The 19,038-nt window shown below is 36.3% G+C and overlaps 1 protein-coding gene across 3 annotated transcripts in view; it reads left to right on the top strand.

Moving 5' to 3' along the window:
* LOC138694488 (major facilitator superfamily domain-containing protein 12-like) overlaps nt 1–19,038 on the top strand; it is a 51,112-nt gene that overhangs the window by 13,249 nt on the left and 18,825 nt on the right. For all 3 annotated transcript variants that reach the window (XR_011330954.1, XM_069818254.1, XM_069818255.1), the window contains 3 exons: nt 12,599–12,806; nt 15,732–15,846; nt 15,930–16,265. Coding sequence is in view for 2 of the 3 variants with exons in the window: in XM_069818254.1 (XP_069674355.1) it covers nt 12,599–12,806; nt 15,732–15,846; nt 15,930–16,265 (659 nt within the window). In the remaining variant the exon portion in view is untranslated. The remainder of the gene's footprint in view (nt 1–12,598; nt 12,807–15,731; nt 15,847–15,929; nt 16,266–19,038) is intronic.

The following is a 19,038-nucleotide window of genomic DNA, read 5'->3' as shown; positions in this document are numbered from 1 at the left end:
CTATTTGGCTACAAAGAGATTGTTTTTCACGTTCTAATTGTTCAATGCTTGCAGGTATGAAAGAAAAGTTTGATGTTATGTAGGCAATATCGTTTTTCACTCGTGAGTCATTCAGACAATCTTTCACTGCTTTCACACACGCTGCACTATCAGTTTCAGGTAATTAATCAATAACTGTGACCACTTCTTTAAAATACTTAGAATAATACACCACTGACTGAATCCAGGTTCCCCATCGTGTAACAACCGGCTGAGGTGGGAGTGGGATATCTGGAAAGTTCTCTCTGAATATTGAAATCCTGGATGGGGCTTTACAAAAACATTTTTTTGTGTTAGAAATAAATGAATTGACAAGAGGAAATTCATTCCGGATTGTTTCAGAAACCCTGTGAAGGCCATGTGCTAGACAGGTTACATGCGTGAGGTTAGGATAAAATGTTTTAAGAAGTGGAGCTGCAGCAACCATGTATGAGGCAGCATCAGTACAAAACAACAGAACTTTAGAATCGTCTATATTACCTGAGTATAAAGACTGTAGGCCTTTATTTACAAAATAAGCAATGGCTTGGCTATTCACTTTCGAAAGTTCCTTAACACATACGAGGTGTGGAATCGAAGTTCCATCAGGACTAAGTTTTCCTACTACCATATTTGCTATATACCTATTCATAGGATCTGAGGTTTCATCCACAGAGACCCATATGTAAGAATCACCTATATCCTCCCGAATGGAAGCTAAAGTTTCATTGTATATTCTGTCTAAGTAATTTTTTTTAGGGTCGACTCAGATGGGATATTTTGTTTGCAGTATTTTTGTAAAAACTGTCTTAAAACCGGATTTTCAATTGCATTCCAGGGAATGTTAGCAGCAATAAACGCTCTGGTTAAATCAGCATAGAAATTGCTGCTGAGATTGGATGAAGTAGGCTGTGTTAGTAAAGTTTGTTGCAGTTGATTTTTCTGCTGAGCTTTAGCCTTATGAGCCGCTCCTTGCACATGCTGCTTTAGGTGGCACTTCTTTTCTTGCGAAATCTAAAAATGTAAAGTAAACTGAATTAAAATAAAATCCTAATTGTTGTATTGCCGTATTTCTATCACAAAGTTAGTGGGTTCGAACAATCAAAATTTTAATGACCTGCAAATACTTTAACTATCGGAATTTAAAAGGTTAAAGTGTAGTGGTCTTAAAAAGAATTATACCTCAGGATAGCTCAGTCAATGTATAAATATTATAGGCCTACTCATTAAAATTAATAGAATTTATATATTTCAACTATTGTTACATACCTGTTTGCTACAAATCTTGCAGAATATTATTTTTCCATCATAAGTGAATTCTGAATATTCTGTTAGCCATTGCCGGATCAATGTAGATTTTGCACTTATATTTTTCGGCATTATCGCGTTAAACTTCACAGGAAAACGGCCTACCGCTCAAAACTTCTCAACACAAATAAGGTGAGGGAAAGAGCAACTGTTAACGAGCATTCAAATGAACCGTTGTTATTGAGATTCAATTGGACAAAAATACAAAGTTCCACTTATTGTTGCATTTCCTGGTAGTGTTAACACTAGGAGGGCCATTCTTTTAAATATTTTGTAACGGTTTACCCTATTAATTCTCAGTTTTACGACTTTTCATAAATATTTCAAAAACACTCTTTCTCCAAAAATTGTGATTTTATGACACTCTGAAGGGCAGTACAGCTAATCGGTTTCAGACCGAAAACAGTCATTTTTATAGTATAGTATATCTCTGAATCGGTAGCAGCACATGTTGTGATTGTTGCCTGCTTCAAAACTAAGGTTGGTTCTTTGTCGGCATTTATGCCTCCAAACATGTTAAATTCGGTGAAATCTATTGCGAGTGTCGTGAGATTCAAAACATTTTGTTTCCTTTATCAATGGTTTCATGGCCGGTGTGAAGTAAACTTTCCACTTTTTAAATGCCTTAAATTTCGCAGTGAATGCATGTATAAATTATAAAAAGTAAGAGTAAAATGCGAAACTTTACAGTGAGTTAGGCATTTTTAGGCGAATATTAACAAATTAGGCTCTAATAACCGTTTTAGGGCATTTTAGGGCACTATAAAACTCTTTGAATACCGGTACCTTTCAATTTCCATGAAACACAAATATTAATAATTATTTTTACTTTTCTCCTAAAGAAACAAAATAGGCATTTGCCCTAGAATCCGATGTCTGGTGGTAATATTATTCTAATTATTCTGTGCTCTTTGGTTTGTTCTTCTTTGGTTACTAGTTAACCATCATCATAAAGTGACAGTCGATACGAACAGCTGTTAGAGGGGCGGCCATTTTTGTTCTCTATATACAACGCTTAAACAAGGGGTTTCGTGTATATAACTACTGCAAAGAAATTCCCATTGTATAGTTACAGGCTGTTTATACGTCCATCGCTTATGCATGGTTTATTAGTAAAGTTTTCTGTCTCAACTCTGCATGAGTCTAGTATAAAAACTATACACGGTTTATTAGTAAGACTGTTAGTCAACAGTTATTTGTATATGATATATAAGACACTTTACATAATAGGAAAACCCATGGAAACAATAAAATATATTGAAATATAAATATGTATTTTTTTAAGTTCAAGAGGGGGAATAACCCCCCCCCCCTTTGCGTACGCCCCTGGGTATTACCTTCAACCGCTTGTTTTTACCGAATTCAAGTTATAAGACAGAATTTCAGTGCCCTTGTTCGTTTGATTCAAAAGAGACAAAGTTATAATTTGTTATACATAATACCCAGATTAGTTGGAGAGTTAACAACAAATAATGGCCGCGATTTTCGTTTCAAAAGTGATAAAAGGAAGACTGTTTGGTACTGGTCATTGAGATTTGTAAACTAGAAACTATGCCTGGTGAAACTGGGATTCGTCTTTTCGTGAAATTGTTTTATTTATTTATTTTTTGTAGTTCGTTATTTAACGACGCTGTATAAACTGCTGGGTTATTTAGAGTCGATGGGATAGATGATTGCGAGATGAGACTGAGGATTCGCCATAGATTACCTTACATTCGCCTTGTGGTTGGGGAAAATCTCGGAAAAAACCCAACCAGGTAATCAGCCAGAGTGCAACCCCGGATCAGCAGGCCTTAGCCAGTGACTGAGTTTGTTTTATTAAGATGTCAATGAGTACATGTTAATATGTACCATACATTATAAATTAACACAGGGTATTATTTAGGCCTACATAATACGACTTCGTTTCCAGCAATTGGAATTTACTTTCCATCTACCCCGAACATTCTGTCTATATATATATATATATATATATATATATATATATATATATATATATATATATATATATATATATGCTCGTGTTGTCTTTAGGAGGTGATCCCTGAAATAAGCCAGTTCTTCACCAGAGAAGTCCTCCATTGTCCTTGTCTCGTGTGTGATCCAAAAGAAATAATTACTATTGTTCTACTGGCATGGCTTGTAAGACCCAGAAAGGAGGTTAAACAAGAATAAATAAAACAAACGTATTAGACAAGTTAATGCTATAATTTTTCATATATAATTGAAGTTATTGCAGTTCAGCCTTAATTTTAATTGAATTTTCAAACTGAATGTGGACCAAAATCATATTGTTGTTGTTTAGTCAACTGTCCGAAGACAGGTTTGAACCTCATAAGTGACACCAAAAAGGCATCACTTATGAAGCAACTAAGCCAGGAGATAATGGGGTAGGGTAGCCGGTTCCTTTCCTCCTCCATTGTATACATCGCTGACTAGTGTCATATTACTTTAATCAGACCAGATATATATAAATATTGCGCAAATTAAGCTTTCAGGAATAACTCCCTGTAAAGTTAATTTGAATAATTTCGAGGGAAAAATTGTTCCGAGGCCGGGTATCGAACCCGGGACCTTTGGTTAAACGTACCAACGCTCTCCCACTGAGCTACCCGGGAACTCTACCCGACACCGATCCAATTTTTCCCTCTATATCCACAGACCTCAAAGTGGGCTGACAACAGTCAAGCAACCAACATTTGAGTGTACACTAACTCTGTGTGACTTTAAATTGTGGTTTTCTGTTACATACAGTGACCAAAGGTCCCGGGTTCGATACCCGGCCCCGGAACAATTTTTCCCTCGAAATGATTCAAATTAACTTTACAGGGAGTTATTCCTGAAAGCTTAATTTGCATAATACACGTCACTGTACGTAACAGAAAATCACAATTTAAAGTCACACAGAGTTAGTGTGCACTCAAATGTTGGTTGCTTGACTGTTGTCAGCCCACTTTGAGGTCTGTGGATATAGAGGGGAAAAATTGGATCGGTGTTGGGTAGAGTTCTCGGGTAGCTCAGTGGGAGAGCGTTGGTACGTTTAACCAAAGGTCCCGGGTTCGATACCCGGCCCCGGAACAATTTTTCCCTCGAAATTATTGATATACAAATATTGTTCTTCTTCTGATGCATAATGTCAAGTGACTGTACTGTACATAATAATAGCCTATAAAACACTGGGCTGACATACGGTGCCATTTATTAGTAAAGTTTGGATTATTTATATCAATGAAAGTGGGAAGAGAACTTCCAGCAAATGGAGTTAAATTGTTAGGAAGATGGGAGGTTATACGATATATACTATGCTAGATAGAAAAAAAATATATAGGCCTATACATCATCCAAATCTTCGAAATTGGACTGTATAAAAAAATGCAGAAGGAAAATGACATGCTTTATATTGGTGATTTTAGAAGTTCATATTAAATTTGAAATTAAAAGCCCAATGAAGACATGTCATTAGGAAGACTATTAAGAGATGCCATGAGATCGTAGGGCCTAATGTGGCGAGAATGGTGGTGATGGTGGTGGCAGCGGCAGCAGTAGTTGTAGCGGCTGCAGCAGCATTTTACATTTCATTTTTACATATGATATAGCGCAGCGTTCCCTAAATGGAGTGTATACATCTTTTGCATGTAAGAGAAAAAAATTAATATACAATATTTACATCAATAACATGACTGTTTTTAGTAACATAATAATGCTGCAAGAATTGTTTAAAGACTTTTGACAGAAATGTACATTTAAATATTCAGGCACTCAAAAAGTGGTTTGGTATGCTGTGTTATGTGAAGTCGTCTAACTTAGGCAGATTTTGTTAATGTTCAGTAGTGAATTTGTCTGGAAAGTATGTATATGAAACTGACGTTGCATGTGAAAAATATGGTACCATAGCTTGTTGAAGATAAAATTGCACACAGTAGCATTTCATTCAGAATCGATACATCCGACTTTCTTCTTGGCTTTTCACACAAACAATATAGACCTATGTAACTAAAAATGTTTGCTTCAGAGCAGGGTGCGAATTGAGGAGGGGGGAATGCTGGCTATTGTCCCCTTCTGGGAAATCTGATGTTCCTGCTGAAAAAGTATAATTTCCTTCTGCAAGGGACGACAAAAATTTACTCTTAGACCACTAAGAGCAACAGAACCATAATGGATAAACATTGTTTTTTTAATTCAATGCAATGATTATGAATTTGTGAACAGAAAGGATCCTGAAAAGAATGTAGTCGTTACAGTTCTAGGTCCCTAATACATTTCCACTGAGCATAGTGATTCTTTTATATGAGGCATTGGGAACCCAAACTGATTGAAGACTTGACATTTCGATATAGTAATCAGTAAACAGAACACATGCTGTAATCTGCATGACTATAGGTAACTAAATTTTATCGTTTTGAAACTATTACTTCTGTCCTTAGGATGCTTTCTAACCACCTAACTCAAAAAGTGGATTTAGTCGATTTGGCTTCTCATTTATTGCTAAAACATGTATTCTATTTACATCATTATTATTTATATTTTTCCCAGACAAAACATTTGGATTCATCCATTATGACAGCGCTATGTGACTTTTATTAAGGAAAAGCTCTTGTTTCACTGTAGTTTTTATATATGTAAATGAAGTGTAAATAAAATTAAGCACAAGAATTAATTGCATAATAATATCCATAATTTCAATTTTTATGGCTAATTGACATTATTGAAGTTGAAAAATAAATTAATTTCCGACATCTTGACTGATAACTCTCCTTGACCTAGTTATATGAAGTGGGAAGAAGTTAAATGTATTGTATGTATTGAAAGTGATGATAATTTAATAATTTACTTTGTATATCTGTGAACTGTTATGCATTCTGGTCAAAGATTAAACTGAGCTCTGTTACAAAACATGTTTCTTGAGTAAGGCTACTATTCTACAACTGATAAGCAATGAAAGACTGTTTTTCCTATTGAATGGTATTTATGTTCGCAAAGAAGAACTCTAATATCTCTAAATGACAGACCATACGTACTTGAATGTTGTTGTATAGTCAACTGTCCGAAGACAGGTCTGAACCTCATAAGTGATACTACAAGACACCTCTTATGAGGCAACTAGGCCAGGAGATAATGGGGTAGGGTAGCTAGTTCCTTTCCCTCTCCATTGCATATATCACTGACTAGCTACATATTACACTAATCAGACTTCAGATGCATAGGCCTACAAACAATATTGTTCTTCCTCTGATACACATTGTCAAGTGACATGTACTGCCTGATAATAGGTGTACTTATCAGCCAGAACCTCAGTCGGAGGCAACTTCAATGTAAAGAAGCTATATACAGAGTGTTTAAAAATACGGGGCATAATTTCAGGTATGTATTTCCCACATGTAGACAATCAAAATAGTTCATTACAACATGTGTCCGGAAATGCTTTATTTCCGAGTTATGGCCTTCAAAACATTGAAATTCACCAGAACATTTTTCTTTCCGCAGGTCGTTGCCGTCAAAGGAGACATTAAGAGGGCACTCTGACAGTTCATTCCGAGGCGAAGGTTACATTCAGTGTTGTGTAGGCGTCAGACTGTGCGACATGTATTCAAATCAAGAGCTGGCAGAGATACACTTCATGTACAGTAAGGCGGACGGCAATGCTGCGCTGGCTCGTCGTTTGTACCAGGAGAGGTACCCACAGCGACAATGTCCAGATCGGAAGACATTTGTACGTCTCCATTACCTTCTGTGCGAGTATGGAAAATTTAACTCTCCTGGTTTGGGAAGGGGACGACCAAGATCTACAACTCCAGAAGTACAGGAGGAGATTCTGGAGGCTGTGAACATGACTCCTTCTATCAGCACACGAAGGGTAGCGTTGCAAGTCAATGTTCCTCATACGACTGTCTGGAGACTGTTGAAAGAGTATCAATTGTATCCTTATCATTTGCAACGTGTACAGGCCCTGTCACCAGCAGATTACCCTGCATGAGTTAGGTTCTGTCAGTGGTTCTTGCAGCAGTGTGGTGTAAATCCGAACTTTCCTGCCTTAGTATTATTTACAGATGAAGCACAGTTCACACGACATAGCATAACAAATTTCCACAATCAGCATGTATGGGTGTATGAAAACCCACGTGCAACTGTTCCATCTCATCACCAGGTGCGGTTCTCCCTCAACATGTGGACCGGTATCATTGGTGATCGATTAGTTGGATCCCATGTACTTGTAAACAGACTTACGGGGCAGGCGTACACAAACTTCCTGGAAAACACCATACCTCATGTTTTAGAAGACACTCCACTGATCAATCGTCAACACATTCACTTCTTGCATGATGGCGCTCCTCCACACTTCAGTCGTACGGCTAGCCGGTACTTGGATCGAAGGTTTCCTGATTGATGGATAGGTAGAGGTGGCCCAATTGCTTGGCCTCCACGCTCACCTGATCTTAACCCTCTCGATATCTACTTGTGGGGCCATTTGAAATCATTGGTTTATTCGTCTCCGGTGCCTGATTTGGAATCCCTTCAGAATCGAATTGTGACATGTTCTGAGGATATACGCAATACTCCTGGAGTTTGGGATCGTGTTCGCAGGTCAACGATACATCGATGTGAGGTCTGTATTCAAGCAGGAGGTGGACATTTTGAACATCTTCTGTAATGACAACGACCTGTGGAAAGAAAAACGTCCCAGTGAATTCCAATGTTGTGAAGGCCATAACTCGGAAATGAAGCATTTCCGGACACATGTTGTAATGAACTATTTTGATTGTCTACATGTGGGAAATACATACCTGAAATTATGCCCGTATTTTTTAAACACCCTGTATTATCTTTAATTGAAAACTGAGTACCACGAATGAAATTGATAACTCATGTAAGTTTTAAAAATATTATAGTCGTTCTTATTGGTCTGGTGACCACCATGCTAGCCATTGATCTGACTTTAAAGGATGGTAAAATCCTTAGCATGGCTTCTTCTGAGACTAAAGGTCTGTATCCCATGTTGTAAATCAATGGCTGATAAAAGAATCTTGTCTCTGATAGAGTGCTCCAAGGAAAATTTGTTGGCCGTTTCTCACTCGGTTTAATTTTGACGCTGAATAACCTCTGCAGTTTAAAGAGTCATTAAATAAAATACTGCTGTTACTATAACTACTGTTGCTGCTAATGTTGTTGCTAAAATATATAAATTACGTTACGTGTGTTAAATAATTTTAAAACGATATTTGTTTAGTTCTGTACATAAAATTATAAAGAATTTGTAACAGCGGTTGCAGATGTAACCCGAAAAGGAGCATTAATATAATTTGAGATTTCAGTATAGCTACATCAAATACTCAATCAAGTTTTAATTGTTATCACTCTGAAGTAATATCTGATTCACAGTTAGTTATGCAACATTTTTTATTACATAATCGTCTCTCCTCTGGCAAACTAGCGAAAGTGATAAATAAGCAACCATGCACTTAAGGTCTATATTGTACTAAGTACTAAGTACAATATAGACCTTAAGTGCAGGGTCGCTTATTTGTCACTTTCTCTAGTTTCCCAGAGGAGGGACGATATGGAATTTTGTGTGTTTGGGTAAAAGTTTAGAATAGCCTTGTTTAGAGTTAACAATAGAAGTATTGTGACTTTTATTCCTCTACTTTAATTTAACCACCACGCACCCGATAACAATACGACTTTTATTTTTAATAATTCACCTTACAACAATGGGTATTCCACTCAACACAGCAACACAAAAGTCGTTATTGCACTTCATACGACGTGTTTTATAGAGAAGAACAACAATGTACTCCTAATTTCAATTAAGGTTCACAATGCACTATGTGCAAAACAAAACTCTCAGTTCACAGTTTGCTTGCCTTGGCTAGTTCTTCTAGCTCACTGTTCAAGTTCACTGCACGTCGAACTCAGGTCTTCCGAACTGCATCGCGCTCGCCTAGACACTGCCACAGTTATGGACTCACTCAAGTTCACTGCACATCGAACTCAGGTCTTCCGGCTACGATCCACTGCGTGTCGAACTCAGGTCTTTCCAGTTGCTGTCCACCACACATCGAACTCAGGTCCCTGTCGCTCGCTGTTGTCCAAGAAAAAACTTCAAGACTGACTGACTGACTGACTGTCGGCCACTCACAGTGTTATTTATTTCACCACATGTTCTAGAATCTTCGATTCGCGAGGTTTTTAGACTCTTCAAGAGAAATATGCTTGTAGATGTTTCCCTTGCTTTCTCTGCTCTGCGCTGTCACCTTAGTTCTCCTCCCCTCACTCCGTTCCACGCTACAGCTCCTACCGAAGCTCGAGTTTCCGTTTCTGCGCGCCTTCCTTCTCACTAGATGTGTGCGCAACTCCCTGATGCGACCAGAACAGTCCAGACTGGTGCCACAGTATGTTAGGATGTTATGTCACTTTTGCAAAAACTCACTATTTTTGCACAATTCACAACTTTTCACGCCACAGTAAGGTGAGAGTAGCTACAACACATGTGCTTCTTCATATTAATCCTTATGTCCTTCAATATTTCACTTCACTTTTTGTTGAATAACACCATTTATAGTATAAGTTCACATGTTTCAGAAACAATGTCTCTTTCTCTCTCTCTCTCTTTCTTTCGTCACACCTGTTATTTAATTCTAGTAGTATCTACCTCATCCAATTTCCTTAATACACATTATATTAACTTACCATCTTATAAGAAGATATTGGGGCTTGAACTAAGATTGCAGTTTGTCCTGCTCCATAAGCCAACATCTTAGCCACTAAGCTACAACAGCATATTGATAATCATATTCAGAAAAGTTCTCCATATAGTTATGATGGCATATATGCAGGGTAACCAGAAGTCCCGGTATTTGGTACTTTGCCCTGGTGTTCTGAAATGTTTTTTTCAGGATGTGAAAATGTCCTAGTTTCCTTGCACAAGTTGCACTGGTGAAAATTTTTTGAGAGTGGTTTTATTTGCCTGCAAAATGTAATGCTGCAAAAGATTTACTTCATAAATTAGAAGAAGAGAGGTCCATTACTTAATTTCAGTTTTTAACTTCTGCTGATGATTTCTTCTCTAATTGTGTGGAGTACATCAAGAAATGGACCCTGCATAATAAAGAGTTCGAATTATTTGAATGGGTCGCTCTCAAGAAGGATGTGGGGAAGAAGTAGAAATGAGCATAACATTTTGACAAAGTATAAAGCATCATCAGAAAATGCCAATAAAGACTTGTTTGTTGAGTTCAGTCAATTAAAAGGAACTAGAATTAATATGAATCAAAGGAAAGTGAAGAAAACAAAATAGCCTATGTGACTGATAGGTAGAATTGTGTTGTACAAAAATTTATCAAAATAAAAAAATATGTTACTTTGGACAACATTTTGTTATTTGCTAGGTTTTGTTTTGTCTTCCAGATAGCAGTGCAACATGTTTTGAGCCTTATGAACAATAATTATTGAACTGATGAAAAGAAACATGACTCCCTAAATTTAGCTAAAGCAACATTAATAATATAATTCTTAAAATTCATTTTAATCTGTCTTGTGTTGTCTTCCACACTTGGATAGAAACTCAATAGGGAATATTATCACAAATCCATAGTTCTAAGAAGTACTTACATGGAACTATTCTATCACAACAGTCTAAATTTGCAGTTGTAATTGCCTGAATTTTAGTTTGTAAAATTTGTGTTTGATATCTCAAATCTAAAACGTATCTCAGCTACATCCAAAATCTGGTCTCCCTGCATATATGAAATAATTGTACATGGATATCAAAAAACGATGCAAAACATTTTGAAACAGTGACGAAATTCCCCATGTTAAAGGCTTTAATATATTGAATTATTCTTCAGTGAAATTATGATACATTTTAGCATTATGTTACATGCTATGAGACTTGAATTGTGGTATGCGTAACATAATAATTATACATCTTGCATAATTATGCTATGGCTGGCAACGTTGGTAGAAAAATATTGGAGTGAGAAGGGAAAGAAGAGAAGTTTGGAAGGAGGGAGAGAGCGTAAATAGAGTAAAAAAAGAGAAAGGACATTACTCCCCCTCCCCAAAAGAAAGGATCGCGAATTATCGGGAGTCAACTGTATTATGTTCCAACCCAAATTAGATAGAAATAGTTAAATATTACATTTTTGTTTCGAATTAATGATATATAATATGTTGACACATTTTTATAAAGGAATTTTCTGTGATAACATAGGTTTCCTCAACGAAACGATGTCTTTTTTCTCCAGTTTCTAACATGAAAAATTTAATTGGTGGACGTGATAAAGAAGGGAGCATGAGGACACCTTAATAAACATAATATGGTAGATGAGAGCAAAGATCTATGTAGGCTACATCCTTTGAAAGAAAAAATGACTGGCTTTAAGACATCATCTTGGCAGCCATGTGGTACAGCTGCACTGAAATAATGATTGCCTTGTTGTTTTCCTTGTCATGCCTTTAGAATGAATCCACTCTGTATATTACACACACACACAAACAGAGAGAGAGATATCAATTACATATTTATTTTCTACATCTGGTCAACATTCAACATTGTTTTGTTGACCAGGTGTTTTGAACATTTAGGTAGTCCTGAAAAGGACTGTTTGACTGTGTGCCATATTGGACTACCATTCAGTATCGAGTATATTACCCTTCATTCTCTATAAATATCCTCATCCTCTCAGGCAGGGATTGGACAAAACCAGTTGCACAGTGTTTGCCCTGGGCCACTTCTTTCATAGGGCATCTTTAGACACTGTGGGTGAGTCAGGCCAGTTTTTGGCCATGACATATATTGTCTCTGTTCACTTGTTTTCAATTTGACTGAAATCAATCCCACAAGGAGGCCAATCCAGCATCTCCACCTCGTCAGCCAGCCAACATTCGACTACCTCCACTTTATGAATTGGTGCAGAATGACCCCATTGGGATGCATTTGTCACACTGAAGGGATATCCACCACCACACTGACACAAAAACGTGACCAGAGTGTGTGTACACGCTCATTCACGTATTTTGCATTGTGTTGTGTCCCTGCAGGCCAAAAAACTCGTACTAATCCATCCTTTTCTGAAGAAAACGTTTATACTCATCTGAGAAAATTTGTGTAGTACTTTTGAAGTTATTATTGTGATCAAAAGATTACAGTGCAGTGTTGTAATCTGGAAATAGATGTAGTTCTTCCATATTGTAGTAATATTGGAAAGTACATTGTTTTCTCTATATAGTGTTGCCAGTTGTGTATTATTTCTGAAACACTCGTATCTTGTTGCAGGAACGTTGTGTGTGCTTGGAAGCTTCCCATTTATATTCTCACCATGTCTGAACTGCGAGGATAGCCATCCATGGGCACAACTGATATATTACTCAGCATTTGTTATAATATTTCAATTTGGGTGGGCAGCAGTCCAAATATCTCATCTGTCTCTGATTCCTGACTTGACTCCCAGTGAGCATGAACGTACTGAATTGACTGCAATAAGGTAAGTTAAAATAGAATTATTCTGATATTAGGAAGGCATACCATCACTTTGATCTTGTGCAGCTTTTGGTTTACATTACCCAAATCTTTAATGCCAGTTTTGAATGCTTCTTCTTAAAGGCTAAAGGCTAAAGTTTTGGATGCTTCTTCTTAAATGCTAAAGTTCTACATTGTTTTATATGTGTGCTCACAGGTGTAGTTTTTGGCATTGTGTTACAAAATTAATAGGTTTTTAGTAAAAGAAATAATAATATAGACCAGAGATAACATTTATCTGGATTAGAATACAGATGTATGTCATTTCAGATATTTTTTTACATGTAACAGGGTGAAAGGAAACTATTACATTTCTTCTGAGATATGATTTCTGGAAGTATGGCGAATGAATAAGCATAGGGGAGACTATTGTACCTTCAGCATAGTGTACCTTTGAACATTTTTTGCTTTTTAGTTTTTGCTACTACCTAGAGGACTCAAACTGAAATAGATTCTAGAGAAAGCCACTAAGTAGCTCCGACCATAGTTTTGGTTTGATTTATTGCAAAGTGTAAGTTCTGTAGACAAAATAATTTTTTTAGTACCAAAAGTAAACATTTCATTCATTGATATTATGTTTTCTAACACAAAACCAAATTGTATTTGTGACTATCAATCAAGTACAGTGTGTTCCCTATCATCTGGTGAGTAATAACATATTTCAATTTTCATAATTTATTCGAATCTCTAGTTTTGGAAGCCACATTTGTTTAAACGTGCATCCTCTTGTACCTTTGAACATAAAACATCTTGTATATAATAGCAAATACATTTTAAATATGATTGTCAGTTTTTACAGCTATATTCCCACCTATATTCCATGTGTTCCAATTTACAGGAGGGTATGTTCCAAGATACAGGAACCTGTTGTACCTTCGAACACATTACATATCCCTTCATTTTATATTTTCCATCCTTAATAGATGTGTAGAACAGGAAAATACATACAGGAAGTTGTAAAGGAATCTTTATTTCAAGTATTTTTTTATTTAAAAAATTTCATTTCCCAAAAGTAAAAAGAAATAAAATGTGAAAAGTGCTTGAAGATACAACAGTCTCCCCTAACAACACTTTGCATTAAATTTTTTTCGTTTTTAGATGCCATGAAAATATTTAAAATTTCGAATTTATATATTTTATTATTATTATTATTTTTGTTGAGTAAAGCAGAATAAGCTATTTGCAATCATATTTTAATAGTAATGTAGTCATAAAAAGTACAGATTTCGATTAATCACCTGAATAGGAATTGCAAATTTAGTTCAACTGTTGTAATATGGCTCTGGAAATCTGGCATTGCTGCAGTCATGTTATTACTGGATTGGTATCATGGGCGATAGTTGAGGTGAAAAGAAATTGCTGGTAAATATAGTATTTAAACTTTGACCCTTGGAAAACAATATGATTGATACAGGAAAACTTAAAGGCCTGTCAGTCTCCTTTGTGCTAAATTCAAAGCTCCCTGTTTGTTACCGATGATTGTGGCACAATAATACTGCAGATAGAATTACATCTACCCCTCTGTAAGTCAGTAAAGTGAAGGAGTATGTACTGCTATTTATGCTCTGTAGTGTTATTACACAGGCATTTCATTTTCTCCAAAAGCAGAATTCTCAATAGACAATTGGTCATATCCAAAAGATTACTTGCAGAGATATTTGACAAAATTTACTCATATTGGATGATCTGTAATTTATGTGAATAAATGTACGGTAATATGATTCCTTTCACTCTGCAAGTTATACAGGATTAAAGTGATATAAGAAGGGGATAATAGAATATGCATTTTGTAATTATTAAGTGCATGGTTAATTAGGAAATAAGACTGAAAGTCTGTTTAGTTTGGCAACAGCACATCACCGCTCACCTACAAATACACGAACTCAGGTCTGAATAGCAGCATTCTGTCCCTTAAACTGCATCTACGTGGTTCAACTTTTCTTTCAACTTTATGCATTCAAGCAATGCATACAAGAGTGAATGAAACACATTCAATTATGCATGCCTTTTTTCTACTAAAAATGAGGGTACATGCAGCAATTGAAAGCTACCCATCACCGGCTGTTATCTTATGCGTTATTTCGTTCAACAGCAGCATGTGGCAAGCTGTTGATTGGTTTAGGTAGCCATGAATAAACTGAAAATTGTTTTGTTTGGTGATGGTGGATTTTAAGTTGAAAATGTTGGCAAGTACAATTAGCTTTATTGAAGATTATCGCAAATATGAGTGCCTATGAAGTGTTTAACTACAATTTTAAAAATAAAGTAGGTCTAAGTATTGGATTAATATGTAATGGCCTATTTTTTAATTAAAATTTACATAGTGAAGATGAAGTTCAACAAGGTGCATCATGTAGACACAAATTCTGCATGAATCTTAATTTAACGTGTGTTTTCAACTTGATTATTTCAATATTCATCCCAGATTGCATTCATACGTGCATGGAAAATTGAACCATGTGGGGATGCAACTTTAGTCATTGCAATAGGATTGCCAGACTTCCTAAAGGCAAGAAATAATGATATGTGTTAATATAAAACTCTTACCTTTCTTTCTTTGTAAAGCATACTAATCGTTAACAAAACTAGATATAGGATAAAGTTTGCCATTAATATTAATGTGTGATAACAGATCTGTCCCTTTCTTACATTTTGTCTTGAATGTATAGATATTTACCTTCCTCTTCAACATATGAGTAAGATAAGTTATTATAGATGTACTTGTAGTCGTGCAAAAGGTAAAATTTCAATTCTTGTAGATGTTTAATCTTCCTCAAGGGAATATCAGTCCTTACGGAAAATAATTTTGTGAGAAAAGGAAGATCTACAGATTGTTTGGTCTCCTGAGCCATAAATTATATTGATACTTATATTCTTGCATATTCTTCAGGTACAGTTTCACAGTTTGCTCCAATGTGTTGGTATATTTGGTAACCTGGCTGGTACTTCATGTTACAAATGATGATAACACGCAGATTGGGCCTGAGGATAAGCAGAAGTTCCGTGTAAGTTGATATACATCACTAAGTTTCACACAGCAACTAAAGAATCCTCAGCTATGCCTGATAATAATTCTTGTATCCCACAGAATATAGTCTTGATTGGCATTGGTATAGGTGCTTTGACATCAGTCGTCTTCCATGTGCTGGTGAGTGAAGGTTCATCCCCAGGCCAGGTCCGGGTTGTGGGTCAGAGGAAGTCTGCAGTCCTCTTTCTAAAGGACTTCAAGATGTATCAAGTGGCTATGGTGTATATGGCCACACGTCTCTTCGTTAATCTCTCTCAGGTGTACATCCCCCTCTACCTCCACGAGTCTCTCTCCATGAGCGCAGAGAGTCTTGCAATAGTTCCTCTTGTCATGTTCCTTGCCAGTTTTGTGACATCTCTGCTCATCAAAGTGCTCAACAAGAAGTTTGGGAGGAAGGTGAGTTTAATGTACAGAATTGTATAACTAAAGAAAACAACAAATTAAAAGTATTTTGTGTCTTAGAAATAGATATATAAGGTCAAATTTATTTCATACATTGTTCACATTTAAATTTACATTAATCATTAAAATTATAACAATACATGAACAGTTGTCAAAACACATTCAGTTTTAAACATTAGAAATATATAAAGAAAAATTATTAAACCCTTATAAACCTAAATGATAAAGACATTTATGGAAAAAAAAAAAAAAAAACTTTGAGTCCTTCATCACTCTACATTTTGATTACTGTAGCAACAGTGCTTTTATAAAACCTTCCGACCGTAATTTGCACCTTAAAATTCTTTCACTAGTTATAAGTGTCACAAAATACTGGCAGGAGTTACCATCTATACAGTACAGAGCATCTCCAGCTGTGATGAGTCATAATCATAATCACAGCAGCAAAAAAACACAACTTTGGTCAAAGCACTGCTTCAACGTAACTTCGATAAGTCAGTCAGATTGTATCTTGGTCATTCCATAGTCTTAGATTTAATATACAGGGTGGACTGCTCAAATGTACCTAATTTAAATTGTTTGTGACTGGTGAACGGTTAAAGATAGAATCTTATGGTAACGTTAATATGAAAGGAAAACTCAACAAGTTTCGAATCCTGTTGGTAGATGGTGCGCAGAACGGTTTCTTTTCGTAGATTGTATCGATTGTCAAAATGGCGACACCGCAGGTGAAAGCGCAAACTGTGTTGTGGTGTGCGGAGTTTAAATCAATTGTTGGAGCTCAAAGGGAGTATCGGCAAGTGTTTAACCATGATGCTCCAACTGCTAAAAGCATTAAGAAGTGGCACGATACATTTTTAGCTACAGGATCGGTGTTGAAGAAGCATGGTGGTGATCGTAGAACATCCGATGAAATGGTTGCAGATGTTCAAGCTGCGTATGAGCGAAGCCCTCGGAAGTCATTAAAAAGAGCTTCGTTGGAACTTCAAGTACCAAAATCAACATTGCAATGAATTGTCCACAAACGTCTCAAACTGTATGAATACAAAGTGCAGTTAATGCAAAGTCTGGAGCCGGATGACAAACCCAAATGAGTGGAATTCTCCAATACGATGCTAGATCATCTCGGCACTGATCCTGATATTATGTCCAAGATTTTCTTCTTGGACGAAGCCACGTTCAATTTGTCAGGTAAAGTGAACCGGCATAATGTGCAAATCTGGGGATTGCAGAATTCTCACGCTATACAAGAGCACGTTCGTGATAGTCCCAAGTTAAATGTGTGGTGTGGTTTGTCACAGTAGCAGATCATTGGACCATTTTTCTTCGCCGAGAAAACTGACATCTGGAGCAGTTCTTCTTTCCACAAATTGAACATCTGCAGCCTAACATCCTTTTCCAGCAAGCTGGATCTTCTCCACACTGCTTCAGTGGCGTTTGTACGACTTTAGACAACGTGTTCCCTGGCCATTGGATTGGTAGGGGAGGACTGGTCGCTTGGCCCCCGAGATCTCCGGATTTAACACCGCTCAATTTCTTTCTCTGGGGCTACGTCAAAGATAAAGTGTACGTCATCCCAGTCAGAGACCTTCGTGATCTTCGAGAGTGCATCATAGAGGCTATTGAAGACATGCTCCAATGTGCTTGACAAGAAATCGTTCATTGCCTCGATATCGTCACAGTGGCAGCTGGAGCTCATGTAGAGATATGGTGATGTGCATATCGAAACTTGTTGAGTTTTCCTTTCATATAAACGTTACTATAGGTTTCTATTTTCAACCATTTACCAGTCACATACAATTGCAATTAGGTACATTTGAGTGGTCCACCCTGTACTTCATTTTTAGTCAGCATTTTAAAAATTCTATAAACTGTGCAAAAATTGTTTGATGTACTTTTTTGTTTCAAATTAATTTAAATTTTAATTCAATTGCTTGTCATAATATAAATAGGGGTGAGAATGATATAGTCCTAAGTCACACAGACAAAATTTTTCAGGAGAGCGTGTTAAAGGTTTAGAGTCCAATGCTATTAGGTGTGGTATCATAATTTCTGCAGTGCTCGGGAAAGGTGACATAAATCAGTTTCCACAAACCTTTTTTGATAATTTATTGACAGCTTACACTGGTTTATTGTCCATTTGATTTTTTTCTGTATGAATTATTGTAATGGGAGGAATACTTATGTATTTTTTTTCCAAGCGAGCAGATGTTCCTTAAGTTGTCAGTAAATTATCAAAAAAGGTTTGTGGAAACTGACTTGTGTCACTTTTCCCGAGCACTGCAGATTTATTCAGGGTATATTTAAGTCATTTGTTTAGTAATTTTATAATATTTTAATGGTAACTTCTCCATATGTGTAAGAAATGAACTCGCACAAAAAAATCATTTTTGTTGAAAGTGTGGCTTTGGACTATCTCATTCTGACTCCTTCAGTTCTCTACTAACACTTCGATAAAAGTTGTGAATTAAACTTAATTTAAAATTGATTCATTAATTTATACCATTCAAATACCTTTGCCACGTAAGAATATTCCCATAAGTTTATTTTCGTATTTAGTAACATAAGATGAGTCAGTAGTTGCCTCGAAACATGTATACAAACTGTCGATTTTAATTGTATTTTAACTGAATGTGCTGAGAACACTGTTGTTTATGCATTTTTATAATTTTAATGAACAATGTAAACTGAATTAATCTTTTGCAGATTAATGGATAATCTTATTATGATACTCGTGAAAATTGTCGCACTCACTATTGTTCATGCA

The sequence above is a fragment of the Periplaneta americana genome, chromosome 2 (assembly GCF_040183065.1).
Source record: "Periplaneta americana isolate PAMFEO1 chromosome 2, P.americana_PAMFEO1_priV1, whole genome shotgun sequence".
NCBI classification, from domain to species: domain Eukaryota; kingdom Metazoa; phylum Arthropoda; class Insecta; order Blattodea; family Blattidae; genus Periplaneta; species Periplaneta americana.
Note: the sequence above shows the minus strand (reverse complement) of the source record. Positions and strands in the feature narration are given on the sequence as shown.